Below are 24,509 nucleotides of genomic sequence, written 5' to 3' on the forward strand. Positions count from 1 at the left end.
GAGGCACGTACTTTGCGTAATCAAACTCCAATCATGTGACCGGTTTCTACGCCAATGGCGTAGCAGAGTTTCGCGGAAGTGGTAACAAGGGGAATGTAGGGCTGCCAAAGAACGATCGGTTTCTAAAGCGGTATTTGAACATCAACATCATGGGTAAGTTCGGATCACTTTTACGAGACACCATCTACCAAAACGTCGCCGTTTGAGGATCGGTAACGTTTATCGGGAGCGTTTCGTAAGTTTAAATCGACGCTCGCGACTGGCGCGTTTGCTTTTAGTGTAATTTAACGTTAGGTTAGTGGGAGCGCGCGAGGCATTTCCTGTCAGGTTTTTTCTCTCTCGCGAGCCATTCAAGCGCTAAAAACCGCGTACGTTCGTTAGAATTTAATAAAAATTAACCAAATACACCAAAGTTTTCATAATTCTTAAACATCACACGCACATACTTTGCAGAAATACTTATTATTTTTAGAACATAAGCAAGCTAATGTTGGTTAGCAGCTAATCACACACACAACTGCTGAATTAACGCAGCTGTTCATTCTCTGCGTTAACGTTATATTTAACTTATTAAATAGATGATTTTTCAGTTAAGTTATAAAGAATGTCGTGCAGATATGATGTTTATTAGGGTGGATAGATATTAGACAGATAAAAGTAATGCGAACCGGTTTGAAAACTGAACATTCAATGTTTGTTTGTTTCATAATCGCCATAATAATGTCATTTTAAAAGCTGTTTACATAAAATTCGTCTTTTGTATAACTCCAAATGCCTCTCATACCTGCTGATGTTAGGATTTAGGGATAGGTAAAGCTCAAATGATGTTTTTTCTTTCATGTATTTGTTGAAAAAGATATATTTGGTGGACATAATCTGCTATTAAATGTTATTTTCCTCAGTTAATAACTTCAGATGAACGCGTTTCTGTGTGTCAGTCAGATTGCGGTCAGGCTCTCACATCCTGTACTCAGTCAGATCTGTTTTAAATAACTGCACACTTCACTAGTCTGACACCAGGTTTGTGTAGTTTAGTTATTAATGTGTGGCTTCTCTGGCACTTAACAGACTAATTAAAGCAATAGTGTAAAGTTGTTAAAGTTATCATGCAGAATAATGCATCTGTGATAGTGCATCACGTCTTGTGCACAACAATCACAAACACATATTTGAGAGCCGTCTTGACTGCATATATTTGACTTTTTCCAGTAATTGTCACAAAATTAAAGTGAAATTAGCTCAATCTGATCCAAAATCAAAGCTATTTGAGCTGCTTTTAAGTATTAGTCATGTCTAGATTTCATAACATAAATCATATGTAGGTAAGCACACTCATTTTGCATGTAAGCAAGCATAAGTCTTTAGATGGAGAGATGTAAATGCAATTAATTCTTAAGACTTGATTTCAGTGTCTCTGTTTCTTTACATCCGCCTATTTTTAAGTGCATTTTGGGATATCGTCGCATTAAAAAACGCAAAGATGCATGTAAATTATGAAAATGCACAGAAAGAACCTTATGCACTTAATTGAGGTGAAATCTGATAAGAAGACATGCATAATAAACTACTGAATAAATCCCTCAAACCTCTTAGCAGAGACTGTGATTGGATAACTGGAGTAACCAGTGGACCAATCACATCGCAGCGTCTCAAATGTTGGTTTTATTACTAATATTTTGCACAAATTTCAGAGAAAGTGCCGATTTTGACTCTTGAATGGAAACGAAATGCTGTTTTATTGACACGTTTTATGCAATATTCCAGTTTTGCACAAGTTAATAAATCTGCAACGTCGGTTGTAAACATTACTGAGCCTTTCATGGAAATGTTGTGATTTATATTTTTGTTTTGATGACTTGAGTGAGGAATATTCCACATGGAGAGACATCAAACATCGTGTATAATTTTTCACATGCCAAATATGATCATCCTGATGAATTATAATATTTAGATATTTCAATGTACAAAACAAAAATCCTATTTATTAGGGCTGTAAACGATTAATCTCGATTAATCGAAATCCAAATTAAAAGTTTGTTTACACAATATATATGCATGTATTGTGTATAATTATTTTGTATATATAAATACACACAAATGTATATATTTAAGAAAAAAGTGTTATTTATATATAAAATAGTTATATTTATATATAATATATATATAATATAAAAATATATATGCATTAAATAAATGCAAATATTTCTTAAATATATACATGCATGTGTGTGTATTTATATATACAAAATAATTATACACAATACATGCATATATATAGTATGTAAACACAAACTTTTATTTTGGATTTCGATTAATCGCAATTAATCGTTTACAGCCCTAATATTTATATTGTGAAATGTCATATTATATGTGTTTTTTCCTGCTCTCTTTAGTACGGTAATGTTAAATGTATTTATGAATATTGTATTTTAATCAAAAAAATAATTTAAATTTTTTTTTTACACTTTTTTTTCTCTTTTTTTCCTTGTTTCTGTTCCTATTAAAGTGACCAGCTGATCTCTGTTTCAATCTGAAGCTTTTGGCATGAATTTTGGGACGCGTATAAATAGTTATGAATTTCTTTGCTCTCCTTTTTTTTTCTCATCCCATAATGCTGTTCGGTGCGGATCTTCCCTGAATCTCCATTTTACATCTAATGATGCACTTCTGGATTCAAACACACAGCAGTGAGTATGACCAGCCCAGACATTTCATATTCATGCACACTAAACACCTTTTACTGGGTTATTAAAGTGTGTGTGTGTGTGTGTGTGTGTGTGTGTGTGTGTGTGTGTGTGTGTGTGTGTTCTCAGCAGCAGAAGAATCTGGAGGGATACGTGGGCTTCGCCAGCCTCCCGAACCAAGTGTACAGAAAGTCAGTGAAGCGGGGATTTGAGTTCACCCTGATGGTTGTGGGTAAGAAAACACGCTCGTTATTGATCTCAGTCTTCAGCTCGCGCTCTCTAGCCCGCGTGTGATGACGTTAGCCACACTTTGTGATGGACTCGCTGTGCGGTTCGGCCTCTTGAGGAGCTTCCGGTCTAGTTTTGAACACTTGCCAGGTTGAGACTTACATTCTTGACATTTGGTCTCTAAATGCTGTTTGGAAAGCCACACAGGAAGCTAGGGTTGAATAGCAGTGATTTCACATCCTGTTCATCTTGAAGAATGCAAGGACTTTGCAGTGAGGAGGTTTAGAAAGTGAGTGTAGGTTTGAAGGTAATTATTTCACAAGTGATACAGGATCTGTCCGTTTGTTTAGTTTATTTATTTTTTTAAAGAATTAGTCTGAACTATGTTTTCTTTGGCTTTGCGTGCGATCTGCGGTTTTTGCCGACGACATCCCCTGCACTTATGAATCTGACCCGAGGACTCGTGGTTGAGTTATTCCCACAAGTGAAAGGCAATATTTGTGGTCTTTTTATCTGCGAAATATTTATATAACTGTCTATGAGCAGAGCTGCTGGACTCCTTCATCACATAATATCCCAGCACAGGGCTCGGCATTAAAGAGGTGTTGAGTATGATGTGACTTTTCTAACTGTAGTTAGTGTGTAATGTTGCTGTTTGATCATAAACAACATCTGCAAAGTTACAACGCTCAAAGTTCAGAGCAAAGGGAGATATTTGCTTTTAAAGAAATCGCTTTTTAAGAACTACAACAAACGGCTGGTAGGAACTACACGACATTCCTCCCGTTAGTGACATCACCAACCCTAGAATTTACATAAACCCCGCCCCCAGAACACGATTTATAGATTATCATGACAGAATATGCTAATCAGTGACTAGAAGATAACTACACATAATCTGCATAAACTCATCAACTAACCATTCAGAAATGTCCTGTTGCTTCTACATGTTGTCACTTCTTCTTGAGTCTCTCCATCATTGTCTGACTCCGGTTTGAACATACACATTGAAATTTTCTGTGTGTGTGAGGTACAAGGACACAAGCTCTTGAAGCTCCGCCCCCTGTGCCAGGAGCAGCAGCTCATTTGCATTTAAAGGGACAGACACAGAAACGGTGCGTTTTTGCTCACCCTCAAAAAGTGACAATTTTAACATGATATTTAAAAATATCTGTGGGGTATTTTGAGCTAAAACTACACACACACACACACACACACACTCTGGGGACATCAGAGACTTATCTTACATCTTGTGAAAGAGCATTATAGGACCCGTTTAACGCTTGGGACAAGTGGATTTTTTGAAGGGGCAAGTTGTACTTGTCCGACCGGACCAGTAGCCTGATTAAAACATCAATAACAAACAAATAACGAGGGAATCACCAAACATGGGAATGATTCTGCATTCATGTAGTGTCGATTGATAGTGAATAATAATATAATGTACTGACGGTGACGAGGTTGTGCTGTTGAGGCTCGCGCAGAAATGGAAACACATGCGTGCAGCTCACACAAAGACACTGTTAACATCACTGCGGTAAACATTCAAAATGTGGAGTTTTTATATCTATAACATATGATAAAGTTAAGCAACATCACACAAACAAGAGTGCAGAACACCATCACGACTGAAGCGTAACACTGATGTCATGACCGAACAAAAACACTCAATATTGCGTCTAAAATGTAGGTGACTTAATATTAATTACTTGTTTATTGAATTATTTCAGCAGCGAAAATTGTTCCAAAGAAATATCAGAACCATAACACACCGTTTTAACGCTTGAATAAATGAATGACCGACTCTCTCGTTAAGACGGTCCCCTGCCGCCACCTACTGGTGGTTTAGTTTTGTGTTTAAAATGATAATTCTTTCCAGCATTTCTAAAGCCCCGTTCACACCGCCAGCGACACGCAGCGACAAGATCCCATTCATTTCAATGGAGCGCTGGCGACTTCCGGCGACACGAGCGACAGTGACCGTTGGCGACAGAATGTGGGCGTGTCAAGCGACAGGAGACAAGCGACAAAAGTTCAGAAATTTAAATGAGAATGCAAATGAGAAGCGATTTTCGCAAGCGACGACCAATAAGAAAGAAGACTTTCAGTGAAGCTCACGTTACGTCACCGTCTCGAGTGCAGGCAAGAGCAAGACAGAGTTCGAGGGCGATTTCACTTAGCCTATTTGATTTGACCACATTCATGGATATAATAAAATGATGCATGGAAAAGAAACTGTCGACAGTCTCAGTGAGTTTAATTCATGCATTTATAGTTCGAGTGTTCGATTCAAGTTTTTGATGCAAGTTTAGCACTGCTGCAGTTCACTTTACACAGGGTGTCCGCGGAGTCATAAAATGTCATACATTTAATAATAAGAATTTTAGGCCATAAAAAGTCATAAAAACGTCCGGATTTTCCGTACAAGGTCATAAATTACATTTAGCCACGTCTTAAATTCATATGCTCGTTCATTCATTGGTTCTACCATTGCATTTCCCCCCCGAAAATGCGCTGGCGGCATAATGTTAAATGCTCCAAAAGCGGAACGGAAAAACTAATTTGAACCGCGCGCCACACAGACTATTTATCCGCTCGGCTCAAAGTCCAAACGGCAGCGCAGCGCGAGCTCACTAGAGCAGTTTACTCTGATCGGTCTCAGTCACGAGATCCAGTGAGAAGCGATTGAATTCAGCGAAGAACACAAATGTCTCAGTGATTTTAAACCAGTGTAAAGGCAGATGTAGCGGCGCTGACGAACAGGAGAAAGAGCAGCTGATGAGCAGCGATACAGTCAGAAGCTTTTCTACAAATTCCCATTATTTACCATGGATTTACTATAACGTTAGCCTATTAATATTAACTGCACCATGTGGGATATACATATTGAATTGTATTATATTATTATTGTAGACAATGTATTATTAAAGGGGTCATGACATGAGAAACCAAATTTGCCTTGATCTTTCGGTATATAAGAGGTCTTTGTTATTTAATTAAAACGTCCTGCAAGTTTCATAGCTTAAGACGTCCTCCCCATTATAAACGAATCATTTATTTAATCAAGCTCTAAATACAGCTCGTTCTGGATCCATGGTAAGAAGTGACGTCACGGTGCGAAGTGACGTACCAGCGTTTGCATACGACCGCCTCCAGCACAAGACAACTACGCTTTTAAGCGCAAGACAACTACGCTCATTTCGTATCGCCGCACAAGTGTTCAGTCGCCGGACAGCGAGTGGGTCTGTGTACAAGGAGATTACGATGCCGCAGATGTGCTGTTCCTGGCTGTGGACAAACTACATCTTTGAATATGCTGCGAAAGATCCAGTCGTCAGGGAGAAATGGATGCACTTTATTTTTTGCGGACGTCTCAGTCACGGCAGTGTTAGTTTAAGCGTTTGTTCTATACATTTGAAGGATGACTGTTTTGAGAACAAATCCCAAAATGATGCTCAAAGATAAGTCCGTGCCGACTATTCTGGGCTCAACAACGACGACGCAAACTGTAAGTAATGTATTTAAAACTTTAAACTACTTTTTAAATACGCTGATCCGCAAATGTTCTGGCTGGGGGCGTTAATAATTGATGCATAGGCACTGACGTTAGCCAATCATAACAGTGGGCGTTAACACTGAACTCTTAAAGGGGAAACACCCCCAAAACAGACTGTGTGAATCAGAGGATGAGGAACAAGGAAAAGGTCATACATCACTACATTTTAAAAGTTTTTTTGTAAAAAAAACTATAGTAATACTATAATTGCACCTAAGGGAACATAATAATAAAATAAAAAAAAACATGTCATGACCCCTTTAAAGGACTAATGGAATATAATTACAGTATTTAATAATGTATTTAGGCAACTGTTTTTCATACATTTCATGAAGATATCAAAGTCAACACAAACCTGTTTCAAGACTTGACCCCCATTAGCACATGCAGAAACTAAGAAATTAGTTTTCCAATAAAGATATTTATTTTGTTAAGGACCTAATGTCAAATGTTTGTATGTTCTACCTTAGATTTGTGAAATGTTCACCTGTTTGCCAAGTGTTTGTCATGATATGTTCTGACAATAAAGAGTACCGGTAGTCTAAAACCACAATTAACACTCTACAACTTTCACTTAGGAGCAAAAATATGCCTTTAAACTTGAAAGAAACAAAGATTTGACATTTATCGTGATAATTATCTATATCGACTAATATAGAAGTTATTTTTCCTAATTTGTGTAATAGGTCATACATTTAAATCATAATGGTCATAAAAAGGTCTTAAAAGTCTTAAATTTGACTGACTAAACCCTGCAGAAACCCTGTTTACAGTCTCCCGTGCATTGTGTTGACTATAGAGACAAGAAACTGTATTATTTGTCAAATACGAATGACGTTTTAGTAATTTATGACCGTGTTAATTTGTTGCTTGATCGATGATCATTAATCTAGTAAATGATTTAATCCACTGAACACTGCTGTGGTAATATAAAAACACTCTCCCAACAGCACACTGTTTCTTTTGAGCCTATCATTTCTAGTCAAATTAAAATATAGTTATAGGTATTTTGACGTCCAGTCAACCAATAACATTAGAGCGACAGCACTAGCAACGCCCACAAGCGACTTCACAGTACAGAGACTAGCGACATACAGCGACAACATCGCTGGCGGTGTGAACGGGGCTTTATTTGTATATTCAAAAAATATTTAAAACAATCTCATAACATTATTTAATGCAGTTTTAATTTTTCAGTGCATATTATTTACTTTTGATTGGTATGGTCTTATTATTCTAATTAAATTTATTGATCAAATTTAAGAATTATTTAAAACGATTAGGGGGGGAAAACTCCTTTATAAGGGTTAAAATATCATAAATATGCAGATTTAAATATGTCAACGCTGACTGAACACTGATGAGAATATTGCTTCTGGATAAATTATATTTACAACATTTTTTTTTTTCCTAAACAAGCTAATTTTTTACTCGACCGATGTACTTGAAAGCACATGAGAAGCTTAATGTCGAGCCCTGCGATCTCGAACTGATTTTCTGTCGTTAACGATGTCTTGCTGCTCTGTAATAGATCGGCCGTGCTGTGGACGTCACCCAGTGGTTCTCGCATTAGTGTTTGGGTTTGGAAAGCGGCCAGGTCTGTAACGAGGCCAAACGCTCGCCGTGCCAGAGGCCGTTACTGATGCTAATGTGTTGAACTCTGCGTGCGGATGAGTGCCACGCTCTATTAGCTCGAGCCTCCATCCAGCGCTCATCCGCGCGCGCTCTGGTTTAGTCCCGCTGCTTGTGCGCTGCGTTCACACTTTAAAGCTAAATACGTGATCATGAAGCTTCATCATATCGAGTCGGTCATGTGGGACTCTTCGGAGCGGTTCTGGATACATTGAGAATCCCAATTTTGTTTGTTTGGTGAAAATCAAGTTTTTAATGTTGTGTATGTGGTGTTTTTAATATGCTTCAAGACAAACCATGTGCAAATCATACGGCTGCATTTATTTTATCAAAAATAATACAGTAACATTTTTAATATTATTATGTAAAACAGACGTTTTCTCTGAATATATAGTAAAGTGTAATTTATTCCTGTGATCAAAGCTGAGTTTATCATCATTACTCCAGTCTTCAGTGTCACATGATCCTCCAGAAATCAGTGTAATATGATGATCTGATGCTCAAGAAACATTTGATTATCAATGTTGAAAACAGGTTTTTTTAACTGCATTTTTGACTTATTTATTTTTTGAAAATGTATTTGATCAAACATACAGTAATACAGTAAAATTGTTTAAATATTATTGTTTAAAACAGCTGTTTTCTCTAAATATGTAGTACATTTATTTAAAAAAAATGTATCTCAGCATCATTACTCCAGTCTTCAGTGTCACATGATCCTTCAGAAATCAGTATAATATGATGATCTGATGATCAAGAAACCTTTATGATTTATGATGATCTGCTGCTTTTATTTTTTGGGGAAACCGTGATACATTTTTGATGTCAAACAACTATTTGATGAATTGAACATTAGAAAGATTAATATTTTGTAACATTACAAACGTTTTTACTGTCATTTTTTTAATTCGTTTGAAAGCATCCTTGATATATACAATTATTAATTTCTTTCAAATTAATTTCTTTACTTACTCCAAACTTTTGAATAGTAGCGTATATAAAACTCTTCTTTTGCTCTCTTGCAAGCACTGGTATGTTACAGTAGCTCTAGTTTGTATTGCACTGAATATGAACCTCACGTTTCTCTGTTTTCCAGGAGAGTCGGGGCTGGGAAAGTCCACGCTGATAAACTCTCTGTTCCTGACGGATCTGTACTCCGGAGAATACCCCGGGCCTTCGCACAGAATCAAGAAAACCGTTCAGGTATGAAGCCCAGTTCTGCTGAATGCCAGTAGATGCTGCTGCTGATCAGGTGTGCACTGGGAGACACATCTATATACAGGTTTAGAAGGCCGTGATCAGATCATGACACTTCTCCAGCACACCTCAGTCAGACTGCAGTAATAGCGGAGCTGTGTCCTGCACGTCTGTACTGGCAGATCCAAGAGTGACTGAGTCCACAGCTTCACACAGCATTTCAGCTTGGCCTCTGATACCCAGATACCTGTCTCTCTCTCTCTCTCTCTCTCTCTCTCTCTCTACCTGTCTCACTCCCTGTCTACCTCTCTCTCTCTCTCTCTCTCTCTCTCTCTCTCTCTCTCTCTCTCTCTCTCTCTACCTGTCTCACTCCCTGTCTACCTCTCTCTCTCTCTCTCTCTCTCTACCTGTCTCACTCCCTGTCTACCTCTCTCTCTCTCTCTCTCTCTCTCTCTCTCTACCTGTCTCACTCCCTGTCTACCTCTCTCTCTCTCTCTCTCTCTCTCTCTCTCTCTCTCTCTCTCTCTCTCTCTCTACCTGTCTCACTCCCTGTCTGTCTGTCTACCTCTCTCTCTACCTGTCTCTCTCTCTACCTGTCTCACTCTCTACCTGTCTCACTCTCTACCTGTCTCACTCTCTACCTGTCTCTTTCTCTACCTGTCTCTTTCTCTACCTGTCTCTTTCTCTACCTGTCTCTTTCTCTACCTGTCTCTTTCTCTACCTGTCTCACTCTCTACCTGTCTCACTCTCTACCTGTCTCACACCTTCTCTCTACCCGTCTCACTCTATACCCGTCTCACTATCTACCTGTTTCACTATCTACCTGTCTCACTCTCTACCTGTCTCACACCTTGTCTGTCTGTCTACTTCTCTCTCTCTACCTGTCTCACACCTTCTCTCTACCTGTCTCACTCTACCCGTCTCACTCTCTACCTGTTTCACTCTCTACCTGTTTCACTCTCTACCTGTCTCACTCTTTCTATCTGTCTACTTCTCTCTCTCTACCTGTCTCACACCTTCTCTCTACCCGTCTCACTCTCTACCTGTTTCACTCTCTACCTGTCTCACTCTTTCTACCTGTCTCACACCTTGTCTGTCAGTCTACTTATCTCTCTCTACCTGTCTCACACCTTCGTCTCACTCTCTACCCGTCTCACTCTCTACCCGTCTCACTCTCTACCCGTCTCACTCTCTACCGTCTCACTCTCTACCCGTCTCACTCTCTACCCGTCTCACTCTCTACCTGTTTCACTCTCTACCTGTCTCACTCTTTCTACCTGTCTCACACCTTGTCTGTCAGTCTACTTATCTCTCTCTACCTGTCTCACACCTTCGTCTCACTCTCTACCCGTCTCACTCTCTACCCGTCTCACTCTCTACCCGTCTCACTCTCTACCCGTCTCACTCTCTCTACCTGTCTCACTCTCTACCTGTCTCTCACCTTGTCTGTCTGTCTACTTCTCTCTCTCTACCTGTCTCACACCTTCTCTCTACCTGTCTCACTCTACCCGTCTCTCTCTCTACCTGTCTCACACCTTCTCTCTACCTGTCTCACTCTTTCTATCTGTCTACTTCTCTCTCTCTACCTGTCTCACACCTTCTCTCTACCCGTCTCACTCTCTACCTGTTTCACTCTCTACCTGTCTCACTCTTTCTACCTGTCTCACACCTTGTCTGTCGGTCTACTTATCTCTCTCTACCTGTCTCACACCTTCGTCTCACTCTCTACCCGTCTCACTCTCTACCCGTCTCACTCTCTACCCGTCTCACTCTCTACCCGTCTCACTCTCTACCCGTTTCACTCTCTACCTGTCTCACTCTTTCTACCTGTCTCACACCTTGTCTGTCTGTCTACTTCTCTCTCTCTACCTGTCTCACACCTTCTGTCTACCTTTCTCACACCTTCTCTCTACCTGTCTCTCTCTCTACCTGTCTCGCATGTTAATTTTATAACAAGTGTCTGACTCCTGACCGTAATGTTACGCCACTGACAGCCGGTGTGTATCAGACACCCGAGTGTCCGCTGGCCCGCGTTCGCACCAGCCGTGTGTGAGGTCATGATGTCTGTACCCGCAGGTGGAGCACTCGAAGGTGCTGATGAAGGAGGGCGGCGTCCAGCTCCTCTTCACCATAGTGGACACTCCTGGGTTTGGAGACGCCGTGGACAACAGCAACTGGTGAGAGCGACTCCGCTCCAGTGCTTATCAGTAATTATCACAGCATGGGTTAATGTAGGGCTGCACAGTACTGAACAAAAATTAGATATTCGGTAAAAGCTTAAAGTGTGACTTAAACACTTTAAGTCATAAAATAAACATAAAATTGTATAACCTACATGTGTGTTTTACATTCTTTTTGTGACAAGAAAACATCCCCACAGCTTCTGAAAGTGTTTTACTGTAGTGTAAGAAGAGTTATTAACATCAGTGTAAACCTCGGGGTTCAGGTTATCCTACATTAGGGGTATTTAACAACAGAAACTGAATAATCAAATGTACAAATGAAACTGCTTAGTTTTCACTGTATGAATTGTATATTATTAATTAATTATTTTTAAATAGATAAATTAATAGATTCTTGTTAAAGCTACAACAGTTATTCAGCCAGGAGCAGCGAGTAGGGGTGTAACGGTTCAAAACATTCATGGTTCGGTATGATACGATACAGCAAAAATAAAGAAATGCCAGAGAAATTTCCTTGATTTACTTTTTTTATTATTTTTTTATTTTTATTAAAACAAACATAAAACAAAAACAGCTCCTTATAAAAAAATTAAATGTAATTTTGTAGGTTTATTTTATTTCAGACTAACATTTGAGGGCAACAATTTTATTCATAATGTCAAAATAAAACCGACGTAACGTTACTTAAAAAAAAAATTACAATGTTTCTTCCTGGTTTCCACGTCAGCGCTGTTTGATCCGTTAATAACGGAGAAATGTGAATGCTCCTCACTAGATCTCGCAGGGATGTTATTACTTCAGTGGCGAATTCAAATGCTTTCTTTACTGGATCTCTTAGCGCTGTGTGGCAACAGTGTCGCTTGATCAAGATCGGCTCGCTGCATTGGTCAATACTGATAAATGGTCTGTAAAGCACAAAATAACGAGTAGCGCAGTTTCGCTCCGCTTTCATTACATTTGCCATCTGATGTTGGGTAATGTTGTGGTCGCACCAGCGCCTCTTACATTATGAGCTGGCCGCACGCCTACATTTGAAATAACTAAATTTTGGTCGGCAGGAAAAATGGTCCAACGAACCGTTCGGTTTGCAATGCGCACCGAACCGAAAGCCTCGTACAGAACGGTTCAATACGAATACGTGTATCGTTACACCCCTAGCAGCGAGTGATTTTCTCTGTCTTTTGTTCAGTTATTGTAAGCCGTTGCGATATGCATATCGCGATATTTCGATGTATTGTGCAGCCCTAATGTCAGTTTGCTTGATGTAATTCGCTGGTGTTCCTGTGAGCCTGAAGCGTGACCCGAATCTCTGTGTTCTGCTCCAGCTGGCAGCCGGTCATTGATCACATCGACAGTAAGTTTGAGGATTATCTGAACGCAGAGTCCCGTGTGAACAGACGGCAGATGCCGGACAGCAGAGTTCACTGTTGCCTGTACTTCATCGCACCATCAGGACACGGGTGAGTGATCTAATGCTCTTTATTACTCTTAAAGAGGAACTGTCATGCCCTTGTTTTTAGTGGGTTAGAATCAAGCGGAAAGCATCCGGTCTCTCTCTTGAATCCAACACTGAGTGATTAAACTGCAGTTCATCCACTGGCCACTAGAGAGCGGCTGCAGAAGAGACTCAATCCCATAGACCCTCATGTTAAAATACCCAACTTTACAGCAGAAAAAAGAGTGCAAAAAGAGGTTTTGGTCTATAAAATGGATTTCATTTAGCTGTGATTTTCCACTTGGTCAGTGAAACCATGAGAGTGACTGTCACTGTAAGACAACAGACAATAGTGGATCTGTGCAGTTACAGTGGAGACGCAGGAACTCAATCCTGATGATTATCAGAACTGGAGCGTGGCAGACAGTGAATAGCTTAATGGATGTAGTTAACCATGATTCAAAACGGAAACCAATTTATCTGTTAAAGCACTACAACACACAACCGCTCGTTTTCATGCCAGCACAATCTAGCACTGCGTCAGAGCTGCTCAATTCTGGATCAATTGAGAAACACTAAACAAAATAATTTACTAGAGATTCTGACAAAAGTCTTTTTTAAAATAGGCCTATTTTATGAATTTTAATTCATGATTTTTAAATCGGTGGAAGTGAATAGGCCCTATTTTAACGATCTAAGCGCAGGTTCAGTTTGGGTGTCCCAATCCACTTTTGCTTGTTTAACGACGGGAAAATGGTCTTTAACACAAACCATGTGTAAGTTCATAAGTGGACAGCATTGCTGAGTATTTTCTGCTTAAAACAGCAGTGAACCAAAGACAGTCTCAAAAACACGTTTTGAAATCGCTGGTGTTTCTGACGTCACACACTACCTTGACCAATCAGATCAACGTGTGATCGTCAACCAGTGGATCTCTGAGTGAGTGAGTGTGTGAGTGTGTGAGTGTGTGAGTGTGTGAGTGAGTGAGTGAGTGAGTGAGTGAGTGAGTGAGTGAGTGAGTGAGTGAGTGAGTGAGTGAGTGAGTGAGTGAGTGAGTGAGTGAGTGAGTGAGTGAGTGAGTGAGTGAGTGAGTGAGTGAGTGAGTGAGTGGAGGCGGGGCTCATTTCATCATTACATCTTTAACATGGTGTTGTGTTGTATGTTTTTGCTCCAGACTGAAACCTTTGGACATCGAGTTTATGAAACGGTTGCATGAGAAGGTCAACATCATCCCACTGATTGCCAAAGCAGATACTCTGACCCCCGAAGAGTGCCAACAGTTCAAGAAACAGGTCAGTCGGCCGCCAAGTCATGTCCGTTTAAACTCCTGATTAAATTAGCCCATGATTTACTCTCCCTCAAGTCACCCTAGGTGTAGATGACATTATACTTTCAGACGAATACAATCTGAGTTCTATTTAAAAATGTCCTGGCTCTTCCAAGCTTTATAATGACAGTGAATGGCTGTCCATAAAAGTGCATCTGTCCATCATAAAAGTGCATCTGTCCATCATAAAAGTGCATCTGTCCATCATAAAAGTGCATCTGTCCGTCATAAAAGTGCATCTGTCCGTCATAAAAGTGCATCTGTCCGTCATAAAAGTGCATCTGTCCGTCATAAAAGTGCATCTATCCATCATAAAAGTGCATCTGTCCATCATAAAAGTGCATCCGTCCATCATAAAAGTGCATCCGTCCATCATAAAAGTGCATCCGTCCATCATAAAAGTGCATCCGTCCATCATAAAAGTGCATCCGTCCATCATAAAAGTGCATCCGTCCATCATAAAAGTGCATCCGTCCATCATAAAAGTGCATCTGTCCGTCATAAAAGTGCATCTGTCCATCATAAAAGTGCATCCGTCCATCATAAGTGCATCCGTCCGTCATAAGTGCATCTGTCCGTCATAAAAGTGCATATGTCTGTCATAAAAGTGCATCCGTCCGTCATAAAAGTGCATATGTCTGTCATAAAAGTGCATCTATCCATCATAAAAGTGCATCTGTCCGTCATAAAAGTGCATCTGTCCATCATAAAAGTGCATCTGTCCATCATAAAAGTGCATCTGTCCGTCATAAAAGTGCATCTGTCCGTCATAAAAGTGCATCTGTCCGTCATAAAAGTGCATCCGTCCATCATAAAAGTGCATCCGTCCATCATAAAAGTGCATCCGTCCATCATAAGTGCATCCGTCCATCATAAGTGCATCCGTCCATCATAAAAGTGCATCTGTCTGTCATAAATGTGCATCTGTCCATCATAAAAGTGCATCTGTCCATCATAAAAGTGCATCCGTCCATCATAAAAGTGCATCCGTCCATCATAAAAGTGCATCCGTCCATCATAAAAGTGCATCCGTCCATCATAAAAGTGCATCCGTCCATCATAAAAGTGCATCCGTCCATCATAAAAGTGCATCTGTCCATCATAAAAGTGCATCCGTCCATCATAAAAGTGCATCCGTCCATCATAAGTGCATCTGTCCATCATAAGTGCATCCGTCCATCATAAGTGCATCCGTCCATCATAAGTGCATCTGTCCGTCATAAAAGTGCATCTGTCTATTTATGGACTTAAAAACACAAAAGGCCATTCACTGCCATTATAAAGCTTGGAAGAGCCAGATTTTTTTTTTACATAACTCAGATTGTGTTCGTCTGAAAGTAGAATGTCATATGCACCTAGGGTGACTTGAGGGAGAGTAAATCATGGGCTAATTTTCATTTTTGGGTGAACTATCCCTTTAAGGAAAAGGCAAGAAGAGACGGCAGGAGTTCAGGCCTCCGGCACCGTGTGTGTCTTGAGTGTGTCTGTGTGTGTCTTGAGTGTTTTGCCATCTGTCAGAGTATTATCTCAACAGGAGCACAGAAGTGCCGCCCAGACGGGAGAGATCGGATGAAAGGATTCGAGCACAAATAAATAAACAGAGGATGTTCCTCGACCCTAAACACTCGCTCTTGGCGATCCTCTGAAAGGTTGTGTGACGTTTTTATGTTTCTCTAGATTATGCGAGAAATCCTGGAGCACAAGATCAAAATCTACGAGTTCCCAGAGACGGATGATGAGGAGGAAAACAAGATCGTGAAGAAAATCAAAGTAAGAGTTCCACACTTCTTTCCCAAATAAAACAAACAATCATAATTGAAGTCTTTTGACAACATGTAACCAGGACTAGACGGTGCAAGCACTTCACACACATTTGCGAATAAAAATAGATAAAATGTATTTAGGAGGACGTGTGTGAATAAAAAGTAAGGTCATAAACTTAAATATTTAAACGGCATAATGAAAGTGTTGAGAATAACGGTACAGCTGAATGTGATTATTGGAGATAATTCATATAATAAATATGAGCGCTGCGCATTCGTAGTCAAAGTTCACGGTTTCAGACTGTGCATTTATGCCAAATTATGAATTCTGACTTGCATTAAATATGAAATTATGTACTTGGTGTTTGTATTGGAATATGCGTTAGATGGTTGTAAGAGCCTTTCTTGGTTATTATTAGTTTTTCAGCTAAAAAGTAACTATCTGGCATTTAATTTAATATCTAGATTATGCATTGTTCCAATGATTGTGATATCGTAAACAAAACCATTTTTAAACAAACTGTTTTTGCGGCTTAGTTTCATTAAATGTGCTGGAGGAGGAGTCTCTTGTTGTACTTTGTACATCAAACACACTTATTTTTAAAAAAGTTTTCTGTGATCTGTCCCCTTGAAATGCGGTTCACTAGCAGAATAAAGTCTCTCCTGTAATGCAATCGTGGTAAAGATCTGAACACACACTGAGGCTTCCAAGCTTGGTGTTGCTTTAGCACACGGATTCCTTGTGCACAGCCATCCGTGAGTCTCATAGACTCGTTTATAGTACTGGGAAAGCTTTGCATACGTATTGTCATTTAAAAAGTTAAGAAAAAGCACTTTATAAACCATCGTTGACGAAAAAGACTTGCAGTGGAGAATCCTTCATGGCGCTGTCGCCGTCTATGCTTTTATTTCAATGTTAACTCCTGAAAGTTAACCCCTCAATGTTAACTCCTGAAAGTTAACCCCTGAAAGTTAACCCCTGAAAGTTAACCCCTCAATGTGAACCTCTCAATGTGAACCCCTGAAAGTTAACCCCTGAAAGTTAACCCCTGAAAGTTGACCCCTGAAAGTTGACCCCTGAAAGTTGACCCCTGAAAGTTGACCCCTGAAAGTTGACCCCTGAAAGTTGACCCCTGAAAGTTGACCCCTGAAAGTTGACCCCTGAAAGTTAACCCCTGAAAGTTAACCCCTGAAAGTTAACCCCTGAATGTTAACCCCTGAATGTTAACCCCTGAATGTTAACCCCTGAATGTTAACCCCTGAAAGTGAACCCCTGAAAGTGAACCCCTGAAGGTTAACCCCTGAAGGTTAACCCCTGAAGGTTAACCCCTGAAGGTTAACCCCTGAAGGTTAACCCCTGAAGGTTAACCCCTGAAGGTTAACCCCTGAAGGTTAACCCCTGAAGGTTAACCCCTGAGGTTGAGGCTGAATGTCCTCTGCACTGCGAGAGTAACCAGTTTTCATGCATTTGTAAATTGTGCAAGATTAGAGCCTTTATTTCTGTCTTTTTTCTAAAATGTTTATTTTAGAGGTGTAATATCTTTTTTACGGTGTTATTTATTTGGGGTTTTAAATGTGTTGTAAAAAAAAAGATTTGTATGTTAGTTATTGAGTTTTGTTTTAGGCAAAATTGGCTATTAATAGAAGTAGGGAAAAAGTTGAACAAATGAGCAGAATGTATTGCTATGTTTTCAAACACGGTGCAAGCAGGAGTATTGATTGCTTTTGCTTATTACAAGGCTGTGGATTATCTGATGACTTTTTGAAAGTATTTGGTGTTGCAATGAGGCGTTGTGTGTTTGAAGGTGATTTTGGTGTTTGCAGTGAGTTGGGGTTGCTCTTTATTTATGCATGTTGTAATTTTAAATCTACTGGGAATTGTATTTGGAAAAAAGGTTTGTTACAATTCTAATTCTCTCTCTCACTCTCTCTCTCACACACACACACACTCACTCACTCTCTCACTCACTCTCTCACTCACTCACTCACTCACTCACTCACTCACACTCACTCACTCACTCACTCACTCACTCACTCTCACACACACACTCACACAGGATCGGTTGCCCCTGGCTGTGGTTGGGAGCAACACTATCATCGAGGCGAACGGGAAGAAGGTTAGAGGAAGGCAGTACCCGTGGGGAGTGGCAGAAGGTACGTGCCACTTCTCAGTCTTTACAGTTTCAGTTTTAATCTCAAATGTGCAATCGCTTCGGTTGAGGAGGTTACATTAAAATAAAAAACTATGCATGGTAATTTTACTTTTTGTGAAGAATCAGTTCATTTGAGAATATTTCATTAAACTCGGCAATGGAAAACCTGGAAATATTAAGAAATTATTCCTGAATATTTAATCTTAAAGTCTTTGCGAATGTGTTTTTTGTGGTTATTTTGATTTATCCTGAAATCCTGAATCCTGAAAAAAATTGTGTAATGGTTTCAACAAAATCTGAACAGTTTTCAACACCTGATAATGATCATAAATGTTTCTTGAGCATCAGATCATCATATTATTCTGATTTCTGAAGGATCATGTGACACTGAAGACTGGAGTAATGATGATAAATTCAGCTTTGATCACAGGAATAAATTACACTTTACTGTATATTCACATAGAGAACTGATGATTTTACATTCTTTACTGTTGTTTACCTGGATATGATTATATGCTGATATTGCTTTTTGTGAGGTCGAGTGTCCAGCAGTCAACAACTATAAATGGCATTTAAATAATATCTCTGTGTTTAAAACTTGTTTGTTTCTTCCCAGTTGAGAACGGAGACCACTGTGATTTCACACTCGTGAGGAATATGCTCATCAGGTAAAAACATTTAAACACATATTTTATCTATCTAAAGTAATGACATGCATGCTTTAAGTCATTGTATAAAAATGTTCCTGTTTTAAAGTATGAGGCGTTTTGCAGTAACCATGTTTGTGTTGTGTCAGAACCCACATGCAGGACCTCAAGGACGTAACGAATAACGTCCACTATGAGAACTACAGAAGCAGAAAGCTGGCGGCCGTGACCTGCAACGGCATCGACAACAACAGGACCAAAGGCCAGCTCACCAAGTAAGCGCTCTAGTAATATTATATCTCTAAAATTAAGCAATTCTCAATGTGTGTTTGATACGAGAACATGCACTTTAATGCAATGTTTATTACTGTATGGTGTTTGTATTGGAATATATTTCATATGGTTAGCATGTTTCAGCTCCCTTATGTGTGTGTGTGTGTGAATGAGCAGCTGGAAGCAGGGAAGACATTTCAAAATAAGAGTCCTGGTGTATTTTGGGCTTGTTTAAAATTAAAAGTCCTGCATTATGCAGAACTTTTAAAAAAAATGATTATTATAAAATAATCTATCTGGCATTTAATTAAATGTTTAGAATAAACAATTTCATAATTATTACATAAATACAGTTTGAAGTAGAAATATTTAAAAACAGTGTAATTTTGGTATTCAAATAAATGTAATCATTTTACTAGTAAATGACTCTATAAGAAAATTATTTAGAAAATGTTCATTGCGCTCCTACATTTTTCAAATTATTATTTTTCAGGGGAAAGCAAGCGTCAAGCCTGAAAATTCCCTGATTTTTTTTATTATTATTTTTTAAGTTTATTTAAGTGATGCTCAGTTGGCAAACAGCGTTGTAACATTTAATGTTGCATCATTTCCTGTTGTCGGGTAAAACGGAGAGAAACTGTAAACCTTACATGTGTGGCCGGCCTACTTCTGTTTCGAAAATCAACATGAAGTGCAGTTTACACGTCGAACAGGACATTCGTTTAGGGGGAAAGTGGGGCAATACTTGGTCATTTTTTCTATGAAGCCCATGTTTAGAATGAATTATAGCCCCATTTATACTTATTTATAAGCAAGTATTACTATTCTATAAATATAAAGACTTGTTAAGACCTGTACTGCATTATAAGAGCAGTTATAGTTACATTTATATTATTTTTTTATAATTACTTATAAGTCATGCATTTGCTTTTTTAATGTGCGTGCTCATAATCCATTATACACTGATTTATAAGTATTAATTACTCAGTCGTATGGTTCCAATTAATGAACTTATAAAGATGTGGCCTGCATTGCTATAATGTTATTATATTATAGTTGCAATTACTTTTTTAATGTGCATGCTCAAAATCCATCATACACTGATTTATAAATGATCAAATATAAAATAGTTCCAGAGAAACTTGTTTGCTGTACAAATCAGTTATCAATTATGTCTTTAATGGCGAATGTTTGCATTGAATGGTAATTATGATTTGTTAAAATCTATATCTCCTCAGCCATATGCATGGTATAATAACTTAGCAATGCAGGCGCATCTTTATAAATATATTCATGAACCATATAACTGACTAATTAATACGTATAAATCAGTGTATAATGGATTATGAGCATGCACATTGAAAACACAAATGCATGACTTATAAGTAATAATACAAAATTAAATAAATATGACTATAATTGTTCTTATAATGCAGTATAGGTCGTAATGAGTCTTTATAAATGTATTTATAAAATAGCTTAAGTCATTATAAGCATGGTCTTTATAGAAAGTGTTACACTTTATTTTATCCATTTGCCAGCAAGAATTGCTACAATAGTTAAAAAGTGCGTTTGAAAAATATAACAAATTAAAATATGTAATATATACAAATGAGGTCGATTTTGATTTCATGTTGACTTGTACTCTCCAGATCTCTTGAATAGCTTGAACAATGCAGTTTCTCGTGTTGACTTTGAGAGTTTGAGATGCTTCAGTTTGCTGTGGCCGATAACTCCTAACTGAAGAACTCTTAACACACAAGCACACATGCATGAGTGTGTGTTCACACACACACACACACACACACACGCACACACACACACACACACACACACACACACACACACGCAGCTTCAGACTAGTCACATCTAACTGCAGGAAACCACACTGACAGTGTTTTAACCCTGCCTAGACTTGTGTCTGCTTCTGTTCACACATTATTTTGCTCTTCAGTGTATGATTTGCAGCATGCTAAGTGTGTGTGTTCTTGTTTTTTAGAGATGACACGGTTGACGGCATGTAAGTGGTCATTTATATTTTTTCCACATCCCTGTGTAGTGCGGGTCCTCTCTTCCTCTGGGAACAGTGTCTGTCGTCATCCCTCCTTTTCCTGCAGTTTATTTCCGGGGATTAATAGAGCTTGTGATCCGGATCCTCGTGTTCCTGATGGCAGATATATGATCCAGGATCAGTCTCTGGGTGGGAGAAAAATATTGATTGACTGATGCATCAGAAGTCCAATTTTGATCCGCAAAACGATTCAATGCATCAATTTGCGCAAAAAATTAATTCTGCTTATTTCATTAATAACAGTCCCTGCAGGATTTCGCAATTTTGTTGTTGTTGTTGTTGTTGTTGTTTTTGTTGTTGTTTTTTGCAATAAATTATTTTGTGGTGGCAATTTCCAGAAATGTGCGAAAAGTTTGCAATGTTTTTTTATAATTAATTAAAGTTCAAGTTTGAACTTTATAATTAGGATTTATATCCTAATCCTGGATAGGATTTATATCCTAATATCCTAAATTATATCCTATATTGTAAATGTATCCTTATTTATATGATTTATAATTAGGATAAAATTTACCATAGTATGTGTTATGTTAGATGCACTATAGTCACAACGTCTCGTGAAAATTATGCATTAAAACAATATTATTTATTTTTGTGATAAAGTGTTTTTTGCGATTTATTTTACGGTGAAATTACGAATTATGCAGGATTGCAAAAAAAATTGCGTTTTTTTTATTTTGTGTTGTATTCAGCGATCGCGAAATACTGGAGGGACTGTAATAAAATCCGCTCGTCTTCGCAGCTTTTCTGCCCCGCTCACTACTTCTGATCCGCACCAGCGCTTTGGCCATTAACAGCTTCAGGTTCCTCTGGAATCGAGATGTTTGTGTGTCTGTTCTTCCTCCTCTTTCCTCTGCCTGAGCGAGACTGAAGCGCAGAGATGTTCTGTGGTCACGGGTGTCCCCCCACACACACACACACACACACACACACACACACACACACACACACACACACACACACACACACACACACACACACACACACACACACACACACACACACACACACACACACACACACACACACACACACACACACACACACAGAGGGGAACTGTGTGCTGATTTCTGCGTGTGTTTCTCCCAGGAGTCCCCTGGCCCAGATGGAGGAGGAGAGGCGAGAGCATGTGTCCAAGATGAAGAAGATGGAGATGGAGATGGAGCAGGTCTTCGAGATGAAGGTCAAGGAGAAGATCCAGAAGCTGAAAGATTCAGAGGCAGAGGTACTCACACACACACACACACACACACACACACACACACACACACACACACACACACACACACACAGCGAGGCAGAGGTACTGACACACACACACACACAGCGAGGCAGAGGTACTGACACACACACACACACACACACACACACAGCAAGGCAGAGGTACTGACACACACACACACACACACACAGCGAGGCAGAGGTACTGACACACACTCACACACACACACACACACACACACACACAGCGAGGCAGAGGTACTGACACGCACTCACTCACACACACACACACAGCGAGGCAGAGGTACTGACACGCACTCACTCACTCACACACACACACACACACACACACAGCGAGGCAGAGGTACTGACACACACACACACACACACACACACAGCGAGGCAGAGGTACTGACACACACTCACTCACACACACACACAGCAGCCCATGTGATAAACCCCATCAGACCTTTTCTCGATACGAAGTATGCCAACATTATAATATAACATATTCTTTATTGAACAATAATAGCCATTATAAACTTTGTATTTAATAAATTATTAAATGTGTTGTAAGTTTTATTTTGAATACCTTTTATATCTGTAATTTGAGTTTTAAAAATATATTAAAAGATACGAAAGATATTGTTTGATAAGTGCCATCTCTGACTGACTGTAGTTCTTGAAAACTAAAAAGCAGAGCTGAAAAGTCCTTAAGTCCTGTAATTTATTTTTACAGTATCTGTACGAACCCTGAAAAACTATAATAGTTTCTTAATAATACTAATAACACTGTTCAGAATACTTTCAAAGCCTGTCCTTTAGTGTAACGGCCGTTTACACCAAGAACTATAAGATAACCATAACGATAACTATATTTGAGTCCGCACCAACGAACGATGGTGGTCTGTTTATGGAAGCTCGTTTCCACCACAGAATAATACATTTTAAAAGATAATTGCGACTTTTTATCTCACAATTGTGAGTTTACATCTCACAATTCTGACTATTTCTCAGAATTGCGTGAAATAAAGTGTCACTCAATATGACGACTTTACACGACTTTATATCACTCAATTCTGAATTTAACACATAATTGCGAGTTTATATCTCACAATTCTGACGTTATATCTCGCAATTCTGACGTTATAACACGCAATTCAGACAGAATTGTGAGATAAAAAGTCGCAAATTGCGTGTTATTACGTCAGAATTGTGAGATATAAAGTCAGAGTTGTGAGATATAAAGTCAGAATTGTGAGATATAAAGCCAGAGTTGCGAGATATAAAGCCAGAGTTGCGAGATATAAAGCCAGAGTTGCGAGATATAAAGCCAGAGTTGCGAGATATAAAGCCAGAGTTGCGAGATATAAAGCCAGAGTTGTGAGATATAAAGCCAGAGTTGTGAGATATAAAGCCAGAGTTGTGAGATATAAAGCCAGAGTTGTGAGATATAAAGCCAGAGTTGTGAGATATAAAGCCAGAGTTGTGAGATATAAAGCCAGAGTTGTGAGATATAAAGCCAGAGTTGTGAGATATAAAGCCAGAGTTGTGAGATATAAAGCCAGAGTTGTGAGATATAAAGCCAGAGTTGTGAGATATAAAGCCAGAGTTGTGAGATATAAAGCCAGAGTTGTGAGATATAAAGCCAGAGTTGTGAGATATAAAGCCAGAGTTGTGAGATATAAAGCCAGAGTTGTGAGATATAAAGCCGCAATTACCTTTTTTATTTTTTATTCTGTAGCGTAAACAAGCTTCTATAGTTTGTGCTAAGCTCGCACGCTGCAGTTTTATAGTGTTTACTGCGTCATTGAACATGTTTCTGCTGTTCTTGTTGCATTTACAGGCTTTATCCAGCAGATGTCCTCAGCGTGCTGTGTTTTGAGTGAAGCTCGTGGAATGATCTAATAACAGAATTTAGCTGACGTGGTCAATATAGTGGAATAAAAACACCTCGTTTTTTAGCGCAACTTAAGAAGCGAGACCATGTTGTGTAAACGAGCGCTGGATATATAATATCCACATATATAAATAACGGTGACTTGACTGTCCTATGACCTTCAGCTGCAGCGACGCCACGAGCAGATGAAGAAGAACCTGGAGGCTCAGCATAAGGAGCTGGAGGAGAGGAGACGTCAG

General features: G+C 39.1%; 1 protein-coding gene across 5 annotated transcripts in view; it reads left to right on the forward strand.

Annotated features, from left to right (window-relative positions):
- The window catches only part of septin7b (septin 7b), a 26,544-nt gene continuing 2,035 nt past the window's right edge, over nt 1-24,509 (forward strand). The window contains exons 1-13 of one of the 5 annotated variants that reach the window (XM_079626643.1): nt 1-153; nt 2,814-2,916; nt 9,197-9,303; nt 11,374-11,474; nt 12,806-12,940; nt 14,090-14,207; nt 15,920-16,012; nt 18,063-18,159; nt 18,775-18,826; nt 18,955-19,080; nt 21,078-21,098; nt 22,239-22,374; nt 24,435-24,509. The exon at nt 24,435-24,509 is cut by the window's right edge and continues 59 nt beyond it. In XM_079626643.1, the coding sequence (XP_079482769.1) occupies nt 2,907-2,916; nt 9,197-9,303; nt 11,374-11,474; nt 12,806-12,940; nt 14,090-14,207; nt 15,920-16,012; nt 18,063-18,159; nt 18,775-18,826; nt 18,955-19,080; nt 21,078-21,098; nt 22,239-22,374; nt 24,435-24,509 (1,071 nt within the window). In that variant the 5' untranslated portion in view covers nt 1-153; nt 2,814-2,906. Of the gene's footprint in view, nt 236-2,670; nt 2,917-9,196; nt 9,304-11,373; nt 11,475-12,805; nt 12,941-14,089; nt 14,208-15,919; nt 16,013-18,062; nt 18,160-18,774; nt 18,827-18,954; nt 19,081-21,077; nt 21,099-22,238; nt 22,375-24,434 lie in introns of those variants that run through there. The other 4 variants (XM_079626644.1, XM_079626645.1, XM_079626641.1 and 1 more) reach the window with 4 other exon arrangements.

Source organism: Phoxinus phoxinus (genome assembly GCF_949152265.1).
Source record: "Phoxinus phoxinus genome assembly, chromosome: 10".
NCBI classification, from domain to species: Eukaryota; Metazoa; Chordata; class Actinopteri; order Cypriniformes; family Leuciscidae; genus Phoxinus; species Phoxinus phoxinus.